At 38.0% G+C, this 17,345-nt stretch overlaps 1 protein-coding gene across 3 annotated transcripts in view; it reads left to right on the top strand.

The window, feature by feature from the left end:
- The window catches only part of ak9 (adenylate kinase 9), a 162,248-nt gene that overhangs the window by 26,335 nt on the left and 118,568 nt on the right, over window positions 1–17,345 (top strand). For all 3 annotated transcript variants that reach the window (XR_012100217.1, XM_073055891.1, XM_073055892.1), the window contains exons 7-10: window positions 1,505–1,675; window positions 6,902–7,024; window positions 7,154–7,228; window positions 12,457–12,558. Coding sequence is in view for 2 of the 3 variants with exons in the window: in XM_073055891.1 (XP_072911992.1) it covers window positions 1,505–1,675; window positions 6,902–7,024; window positions 7,154–7,228; window positions 12,457–12,558 (471 nt within the window). In the remaining variant the exon portion in view is untranslated. The remainder of the gene's footprint in view (window positions 1–1,504; window positions 1,676–6,901; window positions 7,025–7,153; window positions 7,229–12,456; window positions 12,559–17,345) is intronic.

The following is a 17,345-nucleotide window of genomic DNA, read 5'->3' as shown; positions in this document are numbered from 1 at the left end:
CCCCTGACTATAGAGTCTCCAATGATGACAGCTCTCCTCTTCTCCGTCCCATCCTTCTGCACCACAGGGTCAGACTCAGTGCCAGAGGCCCTGCTACCATGGCTCACACCTGGTCGGTCGTTCTCACCAACAGTATCCAGGACGGTAAACTTATCATTCAGGGGAATGGCTGCAGGGGTGCTCTGCACTACCTGTCTAATCATCTTCGCTTTCCCCCCTCTGACTGTCACCTAACGACCTGCTTCCGGCAGCCTAGGTGTGACTACCTCCCTGTAGTTGTCATCTATGACTGCCTCATTTTCCCTTATGAGTCAAAGGTCATCCTGCTGCTGCTCCCGATTCCTCACACGGTCTTCCAGATCGCCCAGCCTCATGCACTTCTGGCAGATGTGACTCTGCGTGAGAGGGGAATTCCCCCAAGACTGCCACATCTCACAGGAGAGGCACATCGCTGTCTCAGGAGGCACTGCAAAGGCTAACTGGGAACAAACTCGTCCTCTGCCTCTTCTCGTCGAAGTCTCTCGAGTCAAAGCCTCAAATCTCCACTCCTTCACTGGCCCACACACTCACTGGCCACTTTCCACTCTAACTGCACTTTTGTAGAGTTTGGCAATACTTTAAGTTGATATTGAAAGATCAGCTTTCCATTAACCTTACTGATTATTTATGTAGTTGCCCAGAGGTTTTTATTAATGTATGTAAGTGTTCAAAAGAATCATTGGACCAGTACTGGTTCTAACATTTCATTGTTTAGAAAGTGCATATGATATTTTTTAGATGTAAAGTAGATGTCCTCAAATTTATCTATGTTAAAATTTATTTGCTACAGTTTTGTCCATTTAGTTTATGTTGTTAACTATCTTCAGTAATTTAATGTCATAGATTGTGCAGGGGATTGTCAATGAAACTACCAATGTCCCCTTGCATAATTCTTGGGATTTCCATGTACAAACGTTTGTACATACATGCAATGTAGAAATCTTGATTTACTGTCAGATGTTAGCTGCTGTTTTTGGCAACTGGCCTCAGAAGTTAAATATGGGGTTTGCTGTGCCATCAGGAAGTTGTGGAGATTGTCTACCATTTATGGTGGGGAAATCCATGCAAATATCTTGTGCATAGTTGGACCTTTTGGAAGGATTGTGTTGCTATTTATTTCAATAGAGTGAGGTATCAATACATGAATGAGGTACTTGTTAATGTTATTTTTAAATGTTTCAAGCATTTGAGTTTCAATATTAATATGCTCTTAATAGTTTGAAATTATTTGTGATAGTTTTTAGATAACAAAATTTAGAAGCATTAAATTTTGACTGTTTTGATTTAGTGAAGGTTTGTTTCTCTCACTCTTTGTGGTTTCTACCCCATCCTATTCCATATTACTTCATGATCAAACATAAATAAGAGAAGAAATTTAAACAATTAAGATATGATTAAAATGTAACTTAATACAGAATGATATACAGAGAAAATGATACAACGTTTCTTTTAAATTTATTATTAGTGTCCTGATGGTGACTTGTGTGAACGTGTGTCTGGGCAACGTCAAGACCCCATAACTGGGAGGATATACCAACAGGTGGAATGGAATCCTGACAAGGCAGATAGAGAACAACAGAAAAAAGAAAATGAGGAAGAAGCAAAGGAAGAGGAAGAATTTGAAGAGATGGAAGAAGTAGGCTTTTTCCCCTCCTACCTTTTTCCTGTTCAATGCATTATCCTTTTATATGATATGTGCAATAATACAAGGACAGCATTTATTGCTATCACCAGTCACTAGTGGAAAAATCATTTGGCACCACCTTGTACTGCTACAGACTATGTAATGAAGATACTTCCACAGGGCTGTTGACTAGCCAATTCTAAGATTTTGATCTTTAATGTATTTTCAGCTCTATGCATTATATGACACTTAGGCAAACCAGCAGGTGATGGTATTTCCTTATTCTTTAAGGGTGCAGAAGTGCAGTCATAAAAGTTCAGGTGTATTTTGTACATAATCCCAAAGAAGGGTCTCAGCCAGAAATGTTGACTGTTTATTTTGCTGCCTGACCTGCTGAGTTCCTCCAGAATTTTGTGTTTGTTGCTTTGATTTTCCAGCATCTGCGGACTTTCTCGTGTTTATATTTTGTACATAGTTCACATTGCAACCACTGGTGGAAGTATAGAACTAAAGAAGAAAGTGTAGAGTTTTTCTCAGAGCCCCAGATTATCTGCTAATGGAATTCATAAATTAGTATTATGGGAGTTAAGAAGTAGAGAATATTTGAGAATAATTTTTTTCAGATGTGTTGCATCCTCAGAATTTTTTTTTCATTTATGATAGACTTCTCTAAGCTGAACTCAAAATATAATTTCAGACTACTTGTATCGTGTAGGAATTTGGAGAAACAAGAAATTAACTTTTATTGAATACAATGCATTTAATTGTATAATGGTGCTGATGCTTTCCAATAGTTCAACTAAGCTAAAAATGTTTTGGTGATGATTTTCATTTATACTCAGTGTCTGAGGCTTCTCACTTAGTACCCAAAAATAATCAGCCAATGTTGATGGATTCCAGTTGCCCCGATACCATTTCTCACTGACAGCACCAAGATTTTGAGAAAATGAATCTTTAATGACATGTTGAACTTCATGGAAGCATGTTGTCTACCAGCTGTAGTTGCCAAGAGCATTTTCAATGTCCTTGAATGCCTTCAATGCAATTTTCTCCGGTTCCGCCAGAAGTTCTTTGAATTGTATGTCACTGATAACCTTTTTGATTTGTGGATCAACAAAAATGCCTTCCTTAATCTTGGCATCAGTTATTCTGACTTGAATTATGAATTGAAATAACAACTACAGGCAATTTCAAAAAATGGTGCGAGATAAGGAAATTTCATGGTGATTTTCATGATCGGTAACCCAAAATCCATAAGGTACACTCAGAAGTATTCGGGAAGCAAACTTTTTGTTGTCCAGTGTAACATAAACACCCAGAGGCAGGCTGGGTATGTACTGTAAGTTAATGAGACAGTAGAGTGGCACAATAATGGTAACTGCTTATCAGGCTGCAGCTTGATTATTAAAATTCCCATCCTTATTTCTTAAAAATTCACTAAGGCTGCATCTCTCATTCTTACAAACTTTATAAACTCTATATCCCTTATATTCAACAGGCCAAGCAATAGTCTGTAAAAAGAGGTTTAGAAATCATGTTTTGAATGAATGCTCATTAACCTGAAATATTATTTCTTTTTCTTCATTCACTGATGAATACCTTTAGAATTTTTAAATAATTTTTTATATTTCCAAAATATGCAGTATTTTGCAGTGTGATTGCCAGAACTGCCTCACCCTATCTCTCTGTCCTTTGTAGCACCCTGTAAAACCTACTTCAGTAAAGCTGTTAATCCAGCACAGTCAGGATCTGAATGCCACTGGACTTGTAGATTTTCTAGACTACGCAGTCTTATTTAATGCTTATTCCAACTCACTTCAAATTCACTTATTTAAAACAATATTGCACAATAATATCTTAACAAACCTATTAAGTTTATCTGGAAAATAGAACCAGGAAAATTGCAAGCTAAGGTAGTCAACAGTAATCAGGTGAGCAGTTGGAACACAGTAAACAGGGTTCCAGTGAGCAGTAAGAGAGCAAGGGATCCCAAATTCTGTTGAGTGAAAGGGAGCTTGGGAACTGGGGCCCTGGCAGATGAGAAACTATGCAAACTATAACTAGGATAACAGTGAAGGAAAGCATAGAATCAGACATCTGTTGAGTGCTAGGAGAATGTGATATGGTGAATAGAAAAGGAGTGCTGGACCAGCAGACCTGAGTGGAAGGTGAGTGCAGGCCTGATGCTGAAATTTCGGGAATTCTGAATTGTTGGATTGCAAGTTTCAGAGTTTTCATATTCGATCAATCTTTCACTCACCTGCCATTTTATTTAATTTATCCAATTTTTTAAATACTCCTTTAGTGACCCACTTAAGTGACCCATTTCTTAAGTGGGTCACTGAAGAACCTCGCAAGGCAGAAGGTCCCAATGGAGTACCTGGTAAGGTTCTGAAAACCTGTGCCAACCAACTAGCGGGAGTACTCAAGGACATTTTCAACTTCTCACTGCTATGGGCAAAAGTTCCCACTTGCTTCAAAAAGGCAACGGTTATTCCAGTGCCTAAGCAGAATAATGTGGACTGCATTAATGACTATAATGACCCAGTAGCACTCACATTGACAGAGATGAAAAGCTTTGAGAGGTTGGTCATGACTAGACTGAACTCCTGCCTCAACAAGGACCTGGACCTGTTGCAATTTGCCTATCACCACAATAGGTCAACAGCAGATGCAATCTCAGTGGCTCTCCAGATGACTTTAGACCGCCTAGACAACATAAACACCTACGTCAGGATGCTGTTCATCAACTATAGCTCAGCATTTAATACCATCATTCCCACAATCCTGATTGAGAAGTTGCAGAACCTGGGCCTCTGTACCTCCCTCTGCAATTGGATCCTTGACTTCCTAACCGGAAGACCACAGTCTGTGTGGATTGGTGATAACATATCCTCCTTGCTGACAATCAACACTGGTGCACCTCAGGGGTGTGAGCTTAGCCCACTGCTCTTCTCTCTATATACACATGTCTGTATGTCTAGGCATAGCTCAAATACCTTCTATAAATTTGTTGATGATGCAACCATTGTTGGTAGAATCTCAGGTGTTGACGAGAGGGCGTACAGGAGTGTGATACGTCAACTAGTAGAATGGTGCCGCAGCAACAACCTGGCACTCAACGTCAGTAAGACGAAAGAGCTGATTGTGGACTTCAGGAAGGGTAAGACAAAGGAACACATACCAATCCTCATAGAGGGATCAGAAGTGGAGAGAGTGAGCAGCTTCAAGTTCCTGGGTGTCAACATCTCTGAGGATCTAACCCGGTCCCAATATATTGATGTAGTTATAAAGAAGGCAAGACAGCGGTTATACTTTATTAGGAGTTTGAAGAGATTTGGCATGTCAACAAATACACTCAAAAACTTCTATAGATGTACCATGGAGAGCATTCTGACAGGTTGCATCACTGTCTGGTATGGGGCTACTGCATAAGACTGAAGAAAGCTGCAGAAGGTTATAAATCTAGTCAGCTCCATCTTGGGCAATAGCCTACAAAGTACCTAGGATATCTTTAGGGAGCGGTGTCTCAGAAAGGCAGTGTCCAATATTAAGGACTTACAACACCCAGGGCATGCCCTTTTCTCACTGTTACCATCAGGTAGGAGGTACAGAAGCCTGAAGTCGCACACTCAATGATTCAGGAACAGCTTCTTCCCTTCTGCCATCCGATTCCTAAATGGACATTGAATCTTTGGACACTACCTCACTCTTTTTAATATATGGCATTTCTGTTTTTGCACATTCTTTAAAATCTATTCAATATATATAATTGATTTACTTGTTTATTTATTATTATGTTTTATTTTTTTTCTCTCTGCTATATTATGTATTGCATTGAACTGCTGCTGCTAAGTTAATAAATTTCACGTCACATACTGGTGATAATACACCTGATTCTGATTCTGATCTGATGTTCATGCTACATATATGTTAGTTGTACTTGTGAAAGGCTTTATGCAACTTCTGCCTTTTACCTATTCCCTTCTCATCATCCAGAGACCCAGGTGAAGTAGTAATTCACTTGCACTTCTTTCAGTCCAGTGTACTGCATTGAGTTTTCACACTATAGTCTTCTATTAGAACTAACAAACTAACAAATGAAGGGATTTGGCCTGAAATATCTATTCCCATCCATAGATGTTGCTTGACCTGCTGAGTTTCTACAGTATTTTGTGTACTTTCGTACAGTGTGGATGATCTGTTTGTTGAACACCTGCAATCAGTCCACAGGAATGATGCTGTACATCCAGTTATCTGCCACTTTTTAATTTATCATTATACTCCCACTTTGACTTTCGCATCTGTAACCTCTTGCACTTCTAACAGGACTCAAAGCAAACCTGAGGAGCAATAGCTCTAGACATTTTGCAGCCTTTTAAACACAGTATAGAACTCTCCAACTTTAGATAACATACTGTTTCTTCCTGTCTACATGAGAATTATTTTTCCCTGCACTGTATTTTTCCTTTATCTCTGTGTATATTCTGTTTTGCTGTTACATAACCAAATACTTTGGCTGATCCCACCTACCACATGACTTCATTGTATCAGAGGTATTTCCTTTGCTTTATAATCCTCTAACTTCACTGTTCCTTAGACTAACTTACATTTCTCTTTCTCAGATCTGAAGAGGGTACCTCAACCACAATGTTAACTGTTTCTTTTTCCACAGATGTTGCCTCCCTGCATTAACATATTAAATTATCATAATCTTATCACAGCCATTGCTGCCATTAAGCCATTTTGACCACCCCATCAAAGATTTTTTCTCTTTTTTTGAGTTTTTCCAACATTTTCTATCTTTCTTTCAGATTTCCAGCATTTGCAGTGTTTTCGATTTTTACTTGGTCAAATATTAGCAATGAACAGTTAATGCAGAATCTCAACCTGAAACATCAATGTCACTCCCTCTGCCTCTACCAAAGCTACTGAGTTCTTTCACCAGCTTGTTTTCTCTGGGATTACAGCACTTGCAGTCTCTTGTGCTGTCCTGATATTGGGTGCTGATATGAAACATTGACCATCCTTCTATTTCCACAGATGCTGCCTGACCCACTGAGTTCCTTCATTAGTTTGTGGGTTTTTTTTGCATCTGCAGTCTCTTGTGTATCTGTGGTAAAATACTAATGTTTAATTTTATTTTGCTGCAGTTTTATTCCAAGCCTACTCACATCTGAATCATCTTTAAAGCTTGAGGTATTTATAAAATATATTTGATCAAAAATTTTCACTTAGGAAGAGAAATCAGAAGTGACCCCAGAGCTTGTTGCACGTTTGGTAAAGAGACCAGAAGACTTCCTCTCAACCTTTGAAAAGCGAGTAGCTCTCTACAAAGACAAATTGCTGAGGCCTTTAGAGGTATGGAATAATTTCATGCAAGTTTTTTCCGGTTTGATTGTATTTATGGACCACAGAAGTGAAATGTATCAGTTTACACTTTTGTTAAAGCTTTTATAAATATATCTATTCTCCTGAAAAAAATTGCAGGATTATATGGCTGATCATGATTCTCAGTATTTGATAGAGCTGGATGGAAACAGAAAACCCAATGAACTCTTGATGGTAAGAAGTTGTTTTCAAGCATTTTAGGATTCAATATCATTTTATTCACAGCACGTTTGCCTATGGCATGCTTACCTTTACTGTAGTTAGGCATATGCTTACCTATCGTATATAGATGTGTTATATTTTTTATTTAAATACTAAGAGCAAAATAAAGTGGTACGGCTACAGGAAAAATGCAGTGCAGGCAGACAGTAAGGTGCAAAGCCATATCAAAGTAGATTGAGAGATCAGGAGTCCATCTTATGCTAGGGAATGTATAATTGTGTTATAACAGTGGGATAGAAGCTGTCCTTGATCCTGGTGGTACGTGCTTTCAGGCTTTTATATCTTCTGCCCATGGAAGGGTGTTGAAGAGAGAATGTCTGGCATGAGTGTGGTGTTTTATTATGTTGCTGCTATACCAAGGCAGTGAGCAGTGTAGACAGAGTCCATGGAGAGAACGCTGGTTTCCAATATGTGCTGAGCTGTGCCTGCCACTCTCTATAGTTTCTTGAGGTCTCATGCAGAGCAGTTGCTTTATTAAGCCATAATGCATCAAGCTTTCTATGGTACATCAATAAAAAATTGGTGAGGAGCAAAGGGGACTTGCTAAATTTCATTTGCCTCCTGTGAAAGTAGAGGCACTGGCGTGACATCTAAATGGTTTGACCAGGACAGGCTTTTGATGGTATTCACTCCTAGAATCTTGAAGCTTTCAACCCTTTCAATCTCAACACTATTGATGTAAGCAGGTAGCATTTGCAGCACTCCACTTCCTGAAGTCATTGACCTGCTCTTTTGTTCTGCTGACATCAAGAGTAAGGTTGTTGTCATAACACCATGCCACTAGTCACAAACTTGTGCTCTGACTCATATTTATTTGAGATTTGATCTCCTACAATAGTATCATCTGCAAACTTGCAGATGGAGTTAGGGCAGAACCTGGCGTTGCAGGTATGAGTGAAATGGGGGGCTGAGGATGCAGCCTTGTGTGGTATCAACGTTGAGGAATATTATGGTGGAGGTGCTGCTGCTTATCCTTACTGATTATGGTTTGTTGGTCAGCAAGTTAAGGATCCTGTTGCAAACGGAGGGTGTTGAGTCTCAGGTTTAGCAGCCTGTAGATGAGTTTGCTTGGATTTATGGTATTGAGTGTGAAGGTGTTGGCAATGGATGATAATCTAATGTAGATATCTTTATAGGCCAGATGCTGCAGAGATGAATGTAGGGACAAGGAGATGGTGTCTGCTGTGAATCTGTTTCAGCAGTAAGCAATTTGCAGTGGGTCAAAGTTGTCTGGGAGGCCAGAGCAGATGTGTTCCATGCTCAAAGATAGTGGCAAAGTTTGTGGATGATACAATGATAGGTGGAGTGGTAGGTAGCATTGAGGAAGAAATCTCAGCAGGACTTAGACAAATTGGAAGAATGGGCAAAAAAGTGGTGGATAGAATATAGTGTTGGGAAATGTATGATAATGCATTTTGGTAAAAGGAACAATAGTGCGGACTATTACCTAAATGGGGAGAAGCTTCAAACATCAGATGTGCAGATGGACTTAAGAGTCCTCATGCAAGACTCCCAGAAGGTTAATTTACAGGGTGAGTCTGTGGTAAAGAAGGCAAATACAATGTTGGTATTTATTTCAGGGGAATAGAATATAAATGCAAGGAGATAATGCTGAGCCTTTTTAAGACACTAGTCAGGCTGCACTTGTATTGTCAACAGTTTTGGCCCCATATCTTAGAAAGGATGTGTTATCATTGGAGAGAGTCCAGAGGATGTTCATGATGATAATTCAGGGAACAAAGGGGTTAACATATGAGGAGTGTTTGGCAGCTTTGGTCCTGTACTCACTGGAATTTAGAAGAATGCGTAGGGATTTCATTGAAATCCATCGGATGTTGAAAGGACCAGATAGCGTGGATGTGGAGAGGATGTTTCCTATGGTGGGGGGTATCCAGAACTAGAGGGCCCAGTCTCAAAATTGAGGGGCAACCTTTTAGAACAGAGGTAAGGAGTAATTCTTTTAGCCAGAGTGGTGAATCCATTTAATGCTCTGCCACAGACTGCCATGGAAGCTAATTCCATAGGTATATTTAAGTGGAATTTGATCATTTCCTGATTGGTCAGGGCATCAAAGGATATGGCGAGAAGGCAGGTTGAGTGGGATCTGGGATCAGTTATGATGGAATGGTGGAGCAGATTTGATGGGCTGAATGGCCAGATTCTGCTCCTATGTCTTATGGTCTCAAAGCAGTTCATGATGGTGGCTGTCAAAGCCACTGGGTGGTAGTCATTCAAGCATATTACCTTATTTTTCTTAGATACCGGGATGATAATAGCCTTCTTAAAACAGGTGGGAACCTCAGATTGAGGTAGGGAGAGGTTAGAAATGTCTGCAAATACCAAGTAGAGCATTAATGCTGAGTACTTTTGTGTGCTTAGTTGAATCATGTTTTGAAAACAAATTAAAATAAAGAGAATGCTGATAATACTCAGTGGTTAGGCAGCACCTGTGGAGAAAAAATATGTCTATGATTCCCAATGACCAGAACATTAAGGGATGGAAATGTTTCATGGCCTCTTGTACTTTCTAGGTCATTTCTTTATTGTTCGTGCAACATTAATTGTCTCCATTTTTCTATTTCACTCATTTGCTCCCTCCCTCTGTATTTTCCTAGTCTTCTCCATTATGTTCAGTCCTTGCATTGTCATAGATCCTGCTGAAGAGAGTGGAGTAATTGTTCTGTAGGTAACCAACCTTCACCAAAGAACAAACACCAGGCTTTTGACAAACATTTTATCTCTCTATGATCCATTGCTGTGAATTACATGGTAGTGCTAAAAAGATCTGTTCTGGAGATTGACCCTCTATAGTCGCCAACCATATTGTTCCACCAATATTTCAAAGGCTACTTCTATCTCTCTTCTTGTTCTTGTTCTTGCACTATGACGCTATTTTTAAATACTTTGGCTACATTCTGTCCCCTTGCCCATAACCATCTTCTTCAAATGATGTCCACCATTTTAGAAGTGCCCAGCCCCAATCATTTGCTTTCACTGTAAGTGTGCAGTACCTCCAGATTTAACATCTTGTATTTAAACAGCTGTTATAATTTCATGAAAGGTCTTAAGAAACTTCATTGGAGTGCTGTCAAATAGAATTTGACACCAAGGTGTCAAAAGTGTTAGTAATGGAAATAATCACAGCACTAGGGTTAGGAAAAGGCAGAAGAATTCAAATCAGGAAAATTGATATTCACCTACTTTAGTGAATATTGATCTGTGACGTTAGCTTTATTTCTCTCACCACATATGCTGCCTGATCTGCTGAGTATCTCTAGGATATTCTGTTTTTGTATCAGATTTCCAGCATCTGTACTGTTTCTAATCACACCTCACTTTTTATATGCCTCCTGGAAATGTGGTATAGACAATCATTTTTTCTCATGAGCTATAAACATTAAACATAGGAGGAGGGAACCTTTCCACTTTAGGAACAGACTTGGATTATTACTTCTTTGGCGATACTATTATGCCAGATGATAATTCTTTGAACAAAGAGTTAGATTTTCAGGATTAACGTAAAGGAGCAAGGAGAAGTCTAAGGATAGAGAAGATTAGGACTGAGGATTTTCATGTGGTCAGAGTTGGAGGAGCACAATGGTTGTAGCTGTATATAGAGATAGAGAGTGGTAAAGTTACAGAGAAACTGGAGAATAACATTGAGAAGTGTATCAGGAAACATAGGGACATTTGATAAACAGTTCCTGATGTTACACAGATGACTGGTTAACTGAAGTGGCTTGAAGAAAACTGTTTAGCAGTGCAATGGAATAATCAAGGATAAGGTAGAACCAGAGGTTATGTTTGGCATGTGATGTTCTTTCAAATGTGCATTTCATGATGCATTTCTGCTCTTACCAACATAAATTGAGTTCTAGGTCACAGCCTATGATCAAACAGTCAAAGTCAAGTTTATTGTAATATGCACAAATACATGTATGCATTGTGGTCTGTGATTATCCAGATGATGATTTTGGAGTCTTTATCTCCTTGGTAGCCATATTGTGAGTTACTGGTGGCTTTAAGGGCTTTAACATTTGGCTTATTTGGGATGTAAACCATTTTAATGCCTTTTCAAGCATCTCTTTATCTTGCAAGGACCCTATTGACAATTAGTGCAAAATCCATTGATGACTTGGTATGGTAAGAAAGGGTAAAATGCTATTTTTAGGGAACAAATTATTGAAGCTATATCAGTGAAACAAGTAAAAGATATTGCTAATTAGATTTTGAAAATAACAAACTTACAGATTTTTTAAAATATTAAAGTCTTATTGTGATAAGTGTGTAATTGGAGTCATAGAGCCAAGATTTTTTTAAAAATTACTTTTCATAACCACAGGATGCCTCCAAATATTCATGGAGTACATTTTGATATACAGTATACCCATTTCTGCAATGTAGATAAACAGATGTCAGCTTGTGCATAGCAAGTTCACACGCAGATTATTAAACAGATGATAATGTACTTTTGATATAGAAGTTGAGGAATATTTAATTGCCAGAAGGTGATCTTATGAATAGTGCCATATGAAGTGATAGCTATATTTCTATTCAGAAGATGCATCTCATATAATGCTACACTGCCTCTTACTGCATTGAAATGTTAGTCTTCATGTTTTATTTAGGTCTTTAGAGCTGAACTTGCTCCTGAGTCAGTCATGGATGAGAGGAGTTAATGATACTTAGTAAATTAGGGAAGCTTATTCTTGGATAAATTGCTTTTAGAAGACTGGAGAGTATGAATAAAACAGCCCCAGGTGCCTGGAATACTTCTACTCTGCATTAATAACCTAAAATACTTAAATATAATATCAAAATTAGAGGTTTTAGCTGCTGCTCATTTTTACCAGCCGCTGTGCAACATGATTTTCTCTTAACTATTTTTGGAAATAATTGTAATCAGTATTCCGTATTTGAATGAATTTCCCCTATTCTAGACAATGGTTTTCTTTAAATGAGCATTTTCTTTTTGTAAGGGTTTACATTTTAAAGAGCATATTTTGAAGTTTTTTGAAAAATTACTTTAAAATCCCAGCTTTCAATTCATAACAAATTTACAACAGTGCATTTCCTAAAACTCTCTTCTCCTTGCAGCCATTTTTGAGTTTTTGTAGAAGTATTTTAAACAAGATCGATTTGTTCAGAATGTTACTTAGGTATTTTCTTTTGCCCTTTAGTCATTAATGTATAAATTGGAATTCATGGGTCTACAACCAACGGCAACAGCACAATTTCTTCATGATGATGAGGAAGAAGCTCTTCCAGAGGACATTGAGGATGTGAGTAATCTTGTCAGGGGAAAAAATTAACTAATTTTCTCTTTATTTTGAAATCCTTAATTCTTTTCACTGTTCATACATCAATAGCCTGTTGACAATGAGAAAACATTTCAAGCCAGTAACAGAATAAGGAGATCACTGACACAAACAAATCATAACTCATTATAAAGACTACTACAAAAACACAAAGGGGAATGTTATTTTTATTTGTCTGTGTGAAATTTTTTCTCTGAACTTATTGACTCTGCACAATTCACATGAACAATTCAGACCATCAACAAGAGATATTAAAATGGTGGTTCTGTTCTTAAATTTGATCTTAGCTGATCATCTTCTTTGATGGCCCAGGATATTTCCCCACCAAATTTGTACAGTTGTGGAGAGATCAACCATGCCGCAATCAGGGCAATCTTCATCAACTTGTGTGGCTCTGCTGTCAGGCTAATGACTTGTCAAACAGCTCAAAGCTGTACATCTATAGTATAAGTATTGTAGAAAAGCAGCAGAACTGTAATTTGTTATACCTTGTAGTCAGTCGCTCAGCCTATTCTTCACTCTACCATTACCACTGAGGTAAGGAACAATTCTAATTCAAGAAATAAATTCAGAAGAGGATTCTAGGAGCATCTGTAAACTGAAAATGAAATATAACAGGGATGATAAATAGCTTATTAACTATTAAAACATTATGCAAATAGATGAAGTTAAGTAATTTCACAAGTAACTGAGAGACCCTCAAGCAGTCATGAATGATGTGGTCAATTAAATAATTTGAGAGTGTAATATTCTCCATGAAAATCCACAATTTTGGCACAACCCAACACATGAAAAATCTGAGGTATTTACAGTGGCTTCAGAATAAGAGGACAATTAAGCCATATGCTCCTTTAAATTTTCCTTGCTATTAAGATTGTGGCTTATCTTCAGTCTGAATGCAATTTTTTTGCATTATTTCCATATATCTTGATTTCTAGAAAATTAACTGATCTCTAGTTTGAATGACTAAGCCTCTGCAGCCTCTGTGGTAGAGAATTCAACAATTCAAGTTGAATTTCTTGTATTAAGCACAAGTACATGTACGGAGAGGTTCAATGAAGATCTTAGTTGCAGCAGCATAACAAGTACCTAACAGAGATTCCTAGATGAAGAAATGTTTCCTTGCCTCAGTTAATAGTCTCTCCCATATCCCTAGTCTAGACTCCTCAACCAGGCAGAAGTGCTCCATGCCTCTTAAGTCAATGAAAATGCTGTTAAAAGTTCAAAATAAATTTATTATCAATCTATGTATATGTCACCATATACTACCTTGAGACTCATTTTCTTGCAGGCATTCACGGTAGAACAGAAATTCAAAAGAAAAAATGAAAAACTACACACAAAGATTGACAAACAACCAATGTTTGTAGACTTTTCTATTGATGGGCATTAATGTTCCCAGTTCTGTAATGCAACCAGTCAGAATACTCTCCAGTATCTAGAAGTTTGTCAAAGTTTTAGATGGCATACCAATTCTGGGCAAACCTCAATACAGGCATTGTTGTGCTTTCTTTCTGATGGCACTTCAGTGCTGGTCCCAGGACAGATCCTCTGATACGATAATGTCAAGGAATTTAAAGTTACTGACCTCCCCTATTGAGGACTAGCTCATGGACCTCCTCTTCCTATAGTTGGTTTTGGTCATGATGAATGAGAGGTTGTTGTTGTGCCACCATTCAATCAGACTTTCAAAATCCCTCCTGCACTGTCTAATTATTGAAAGTTTTATTTAATTATTTAAATTCTAAACTTTTTTAACTATTTTATTTTTATTTAATTATTGGAAATCTTAATAGGATATGTTCTTATATGCTCCAAAAAACTCAAGTGTAGTCCCACAGATGGAATAATGTGGATAACTTCACATTTTTCCAATTTTTATTGAATCTGCCACTTAATGAGCTTGTCTATCTGGCATTTAAGACTTTTTACATCCTCCACTATTCTCAGGATCCCACCTAGTTTTGTATCATAAGAAAACGTAAAACTGTTATGCAGCATGGAAATGGCCCTGCAGCACAGCTCATCTGTGCTGCCCCATTTGCAAGCATTTACACCATATCGCTCTAAATGCTTCCTGTCCATGTCCAAATGTCTTTTAAGCATTGTAATTGTGCCTGCAGCTACCATTTCCTCTGGTAACTTGTTATACATACTTGGCATTCTCTGTGTGAAAATCTTGTTTTACAGGTGTCCTTTATTTCCCCTCACTCCTTCATACTTCCTCTATGACAATATTTATCGTTAAACGACAGTAATTTGTCTGTGCTATTATTTCCAGCTCTATTATGGCTTTTCATGATTACTGAAAAGCACAGTTAAATTTTAATGACAGTGATCTTAATTGCTAATTTGTGACAAACTAATGTATCTTAACTTGATTAAATTTTGTATTTTACATTTTGATTTTAAAATCTCTTATAAAAGGCTGTTTGTCTTTTGGCTTTTAAATAAGTCACTGAGTGATTAAGTTCCACATGTTGGTAGGACACTAGCATTAACTTATCTGGGTGCTAACTGGGAAGCTCTTTGCATTTGTTCCGTGGTTATGTGTATTAAAAATAACCTTGGCATTACTTGTTCTTTTTTTTTGTTGTTATTGGGAATCTGAAAAATATTCAGTTTGCTTGCTGCACCTACCAAGTTGTCCATACTGTTTCACTCCTTTGTTCTGCTTTACTTTTTCCACAGTTTGAAATAAATTACAAATTTGCAGCTTATTTTTGTTTTGTTCCTTCAGGGAATGACGAATATTGATTCTTGTTGACCTTAGGTTATATATTGACCTTTTGTATACTTCAACTCAATGCCACAAAAAACTTCTAATGCCATTGATAGTTAACATTTCCATATCTTGCTTCCAAAACTTTATGCATTTAGCATTTGCTTTTACCTGAATATTGACTATGGGTATAACACCAGAAGACCATAAGATATAGGAGCAGAATTAGGCCATGTGGCCCATTGAATCTGCTCCATCATTTCATCATGGCTGATCCAATTTTTCTCTCAGTCCCAATCTCCTGCCTTCTCCCTGTATCCCTTCATGCCCTGACCAATCAAGAATCTATCAACCTTTGACTTAAATATACATAAAAAGTTTACCTTCACAGTTGGATGTGGTAAAGAATTATGCAGATTCACCACTCTCTGACTAAAGAAATGCTTACTTATCTTAATTCTAAAAGGACTCCCCTCTATTCTGAGGCTGTGTCCTCTGGTCTTAGACTATCCCACCATAGAAAACATCCTCTGCACATCCATTCTATCAAGTCCTTTCACCATTCAATTCATTTCAAAGAGGTTGCCCCTCATTCTTCTGCATTCTAGTGAATACAGGCCCAGAGTCATCAAATACTCTTCATTTGACAAGTCACTCAAACCTGGAAACATTTTCATGAACCTCCTTTGAATCCTCGCCAAGCTCAGCACATCCTTTCTAAGATAAGGGGCCCAAACCTGCTCACAATACTCCAACATTACATCCTTGCTTTCATATTCTAGTCCTCTTGAAATGAATGTTAACATTGCATTTGTCTTCCTCAGCACAGCCTCAACCTGCAAACTAACCTTCAGGGAATCCTGCACGAGGAATCCCAAGTCCATTTGTGCCTCAGTGTTTTTATATTCTCACCATTTAGAAAATAGTCAGTCTTTTTATTTCTTCTACCGAAGTGCATGATCACACACTTCCCAACACTGTACTTCATCTGTCATTTCTTTGCCCATTCTCCTAATTTATTTAAGTCCTTCTGTAGTCTCTCTACTTCTTAAAACTACCTGCCCCTCCACCTATCTTCATATTGTCTGCAAACCTTGCAACAAAACCATCAATTCCATCATCCAAATCATTGACATCTAACATAAAAATAATTGGTCCCAACACAGACCCCTGTGGAACACCATTAGTCACGGGCAGCCAATCAGAAAAGGCTCCTTTTATTTCCACTTTTTGCCCCCCTGTCGATCAGTCACTCCTTTATCCATGCTAGAATCTTTCCTGTAATACCATGGGCTTGTACCTTGTTAAGCAGCCTCATGTGTGGCACCTTGTCAAAGACCTTCTGAAAATCTAAGTATCAACATCAACTGATTCTCCTTTGTCTATCCTGCTTGTTATTTCTTCAAGGAGTTCCAACAGATTTGTCTGACAAGATTTTCACTTGAGGAACCCATGCTGATTACATCTTATTTTATCATGTGCCTTGAGATCTCATCTTTAATAATTGACTCCAAAATCTTCCTAATCACTGAAGTCAGGCTATCTGGCTTATTATTTCCTATCTTCTGCCTCTCATCCTTCTTGAAGACTGGAGTGTCATTTGCAATTTTCCAGTCTTCTGGAACCATTCCAGAATCTAGTGATTCTTGAAGGATCATTACTGATGCCTCCACAATCTCTTCAGCCAACTCTTTCAGAACCCTGGAGTATATACCATCTGTTCCAGATGACTTATCTAACTTCAAACATTTCAGTTTCCCAAGAATCTTTAGTAGTGGTAACTTTACACATTTCATGACCTCTGACAACTGGAACTTCCAGCATACTGCTAGTGTCTTCCACAGTGAAGACAGATGCAAAATACTTACTCAGTTGCTCCACCATTTAGTTGTCCCCCATTACTACCTCTCCAGCATCATTTTCCAGTGGTCTGATATCCACCCTCAGTCTCCAATCGTAGCAGAGCCATATTTGAAATAAGTAATAAAAAGAAGTGAAAGAAGTAATTTTGTGAAGGACATTGCCTTTG

The sequence above is a fragment of the Hemitrygon akajei genome, chromosome 9 (genome assembly GCF_048418815.1).
Source record: "Hemitrygon akajei chromosome 9, sHemAka1.3, whole genome shotgun sequence".
In the NCBI taxonomy this organism is placed as follows: domain Eukaryota; kingdom Metazoa; phylum Chordata; class Chondrichthyes; order Myliobatiformes; family Dasyatidae; genus Hemitrygon; species Hemitrygon akajei.
This window is presented reverse-complemented; position numbering and strand designations above follow the sequence as displayed.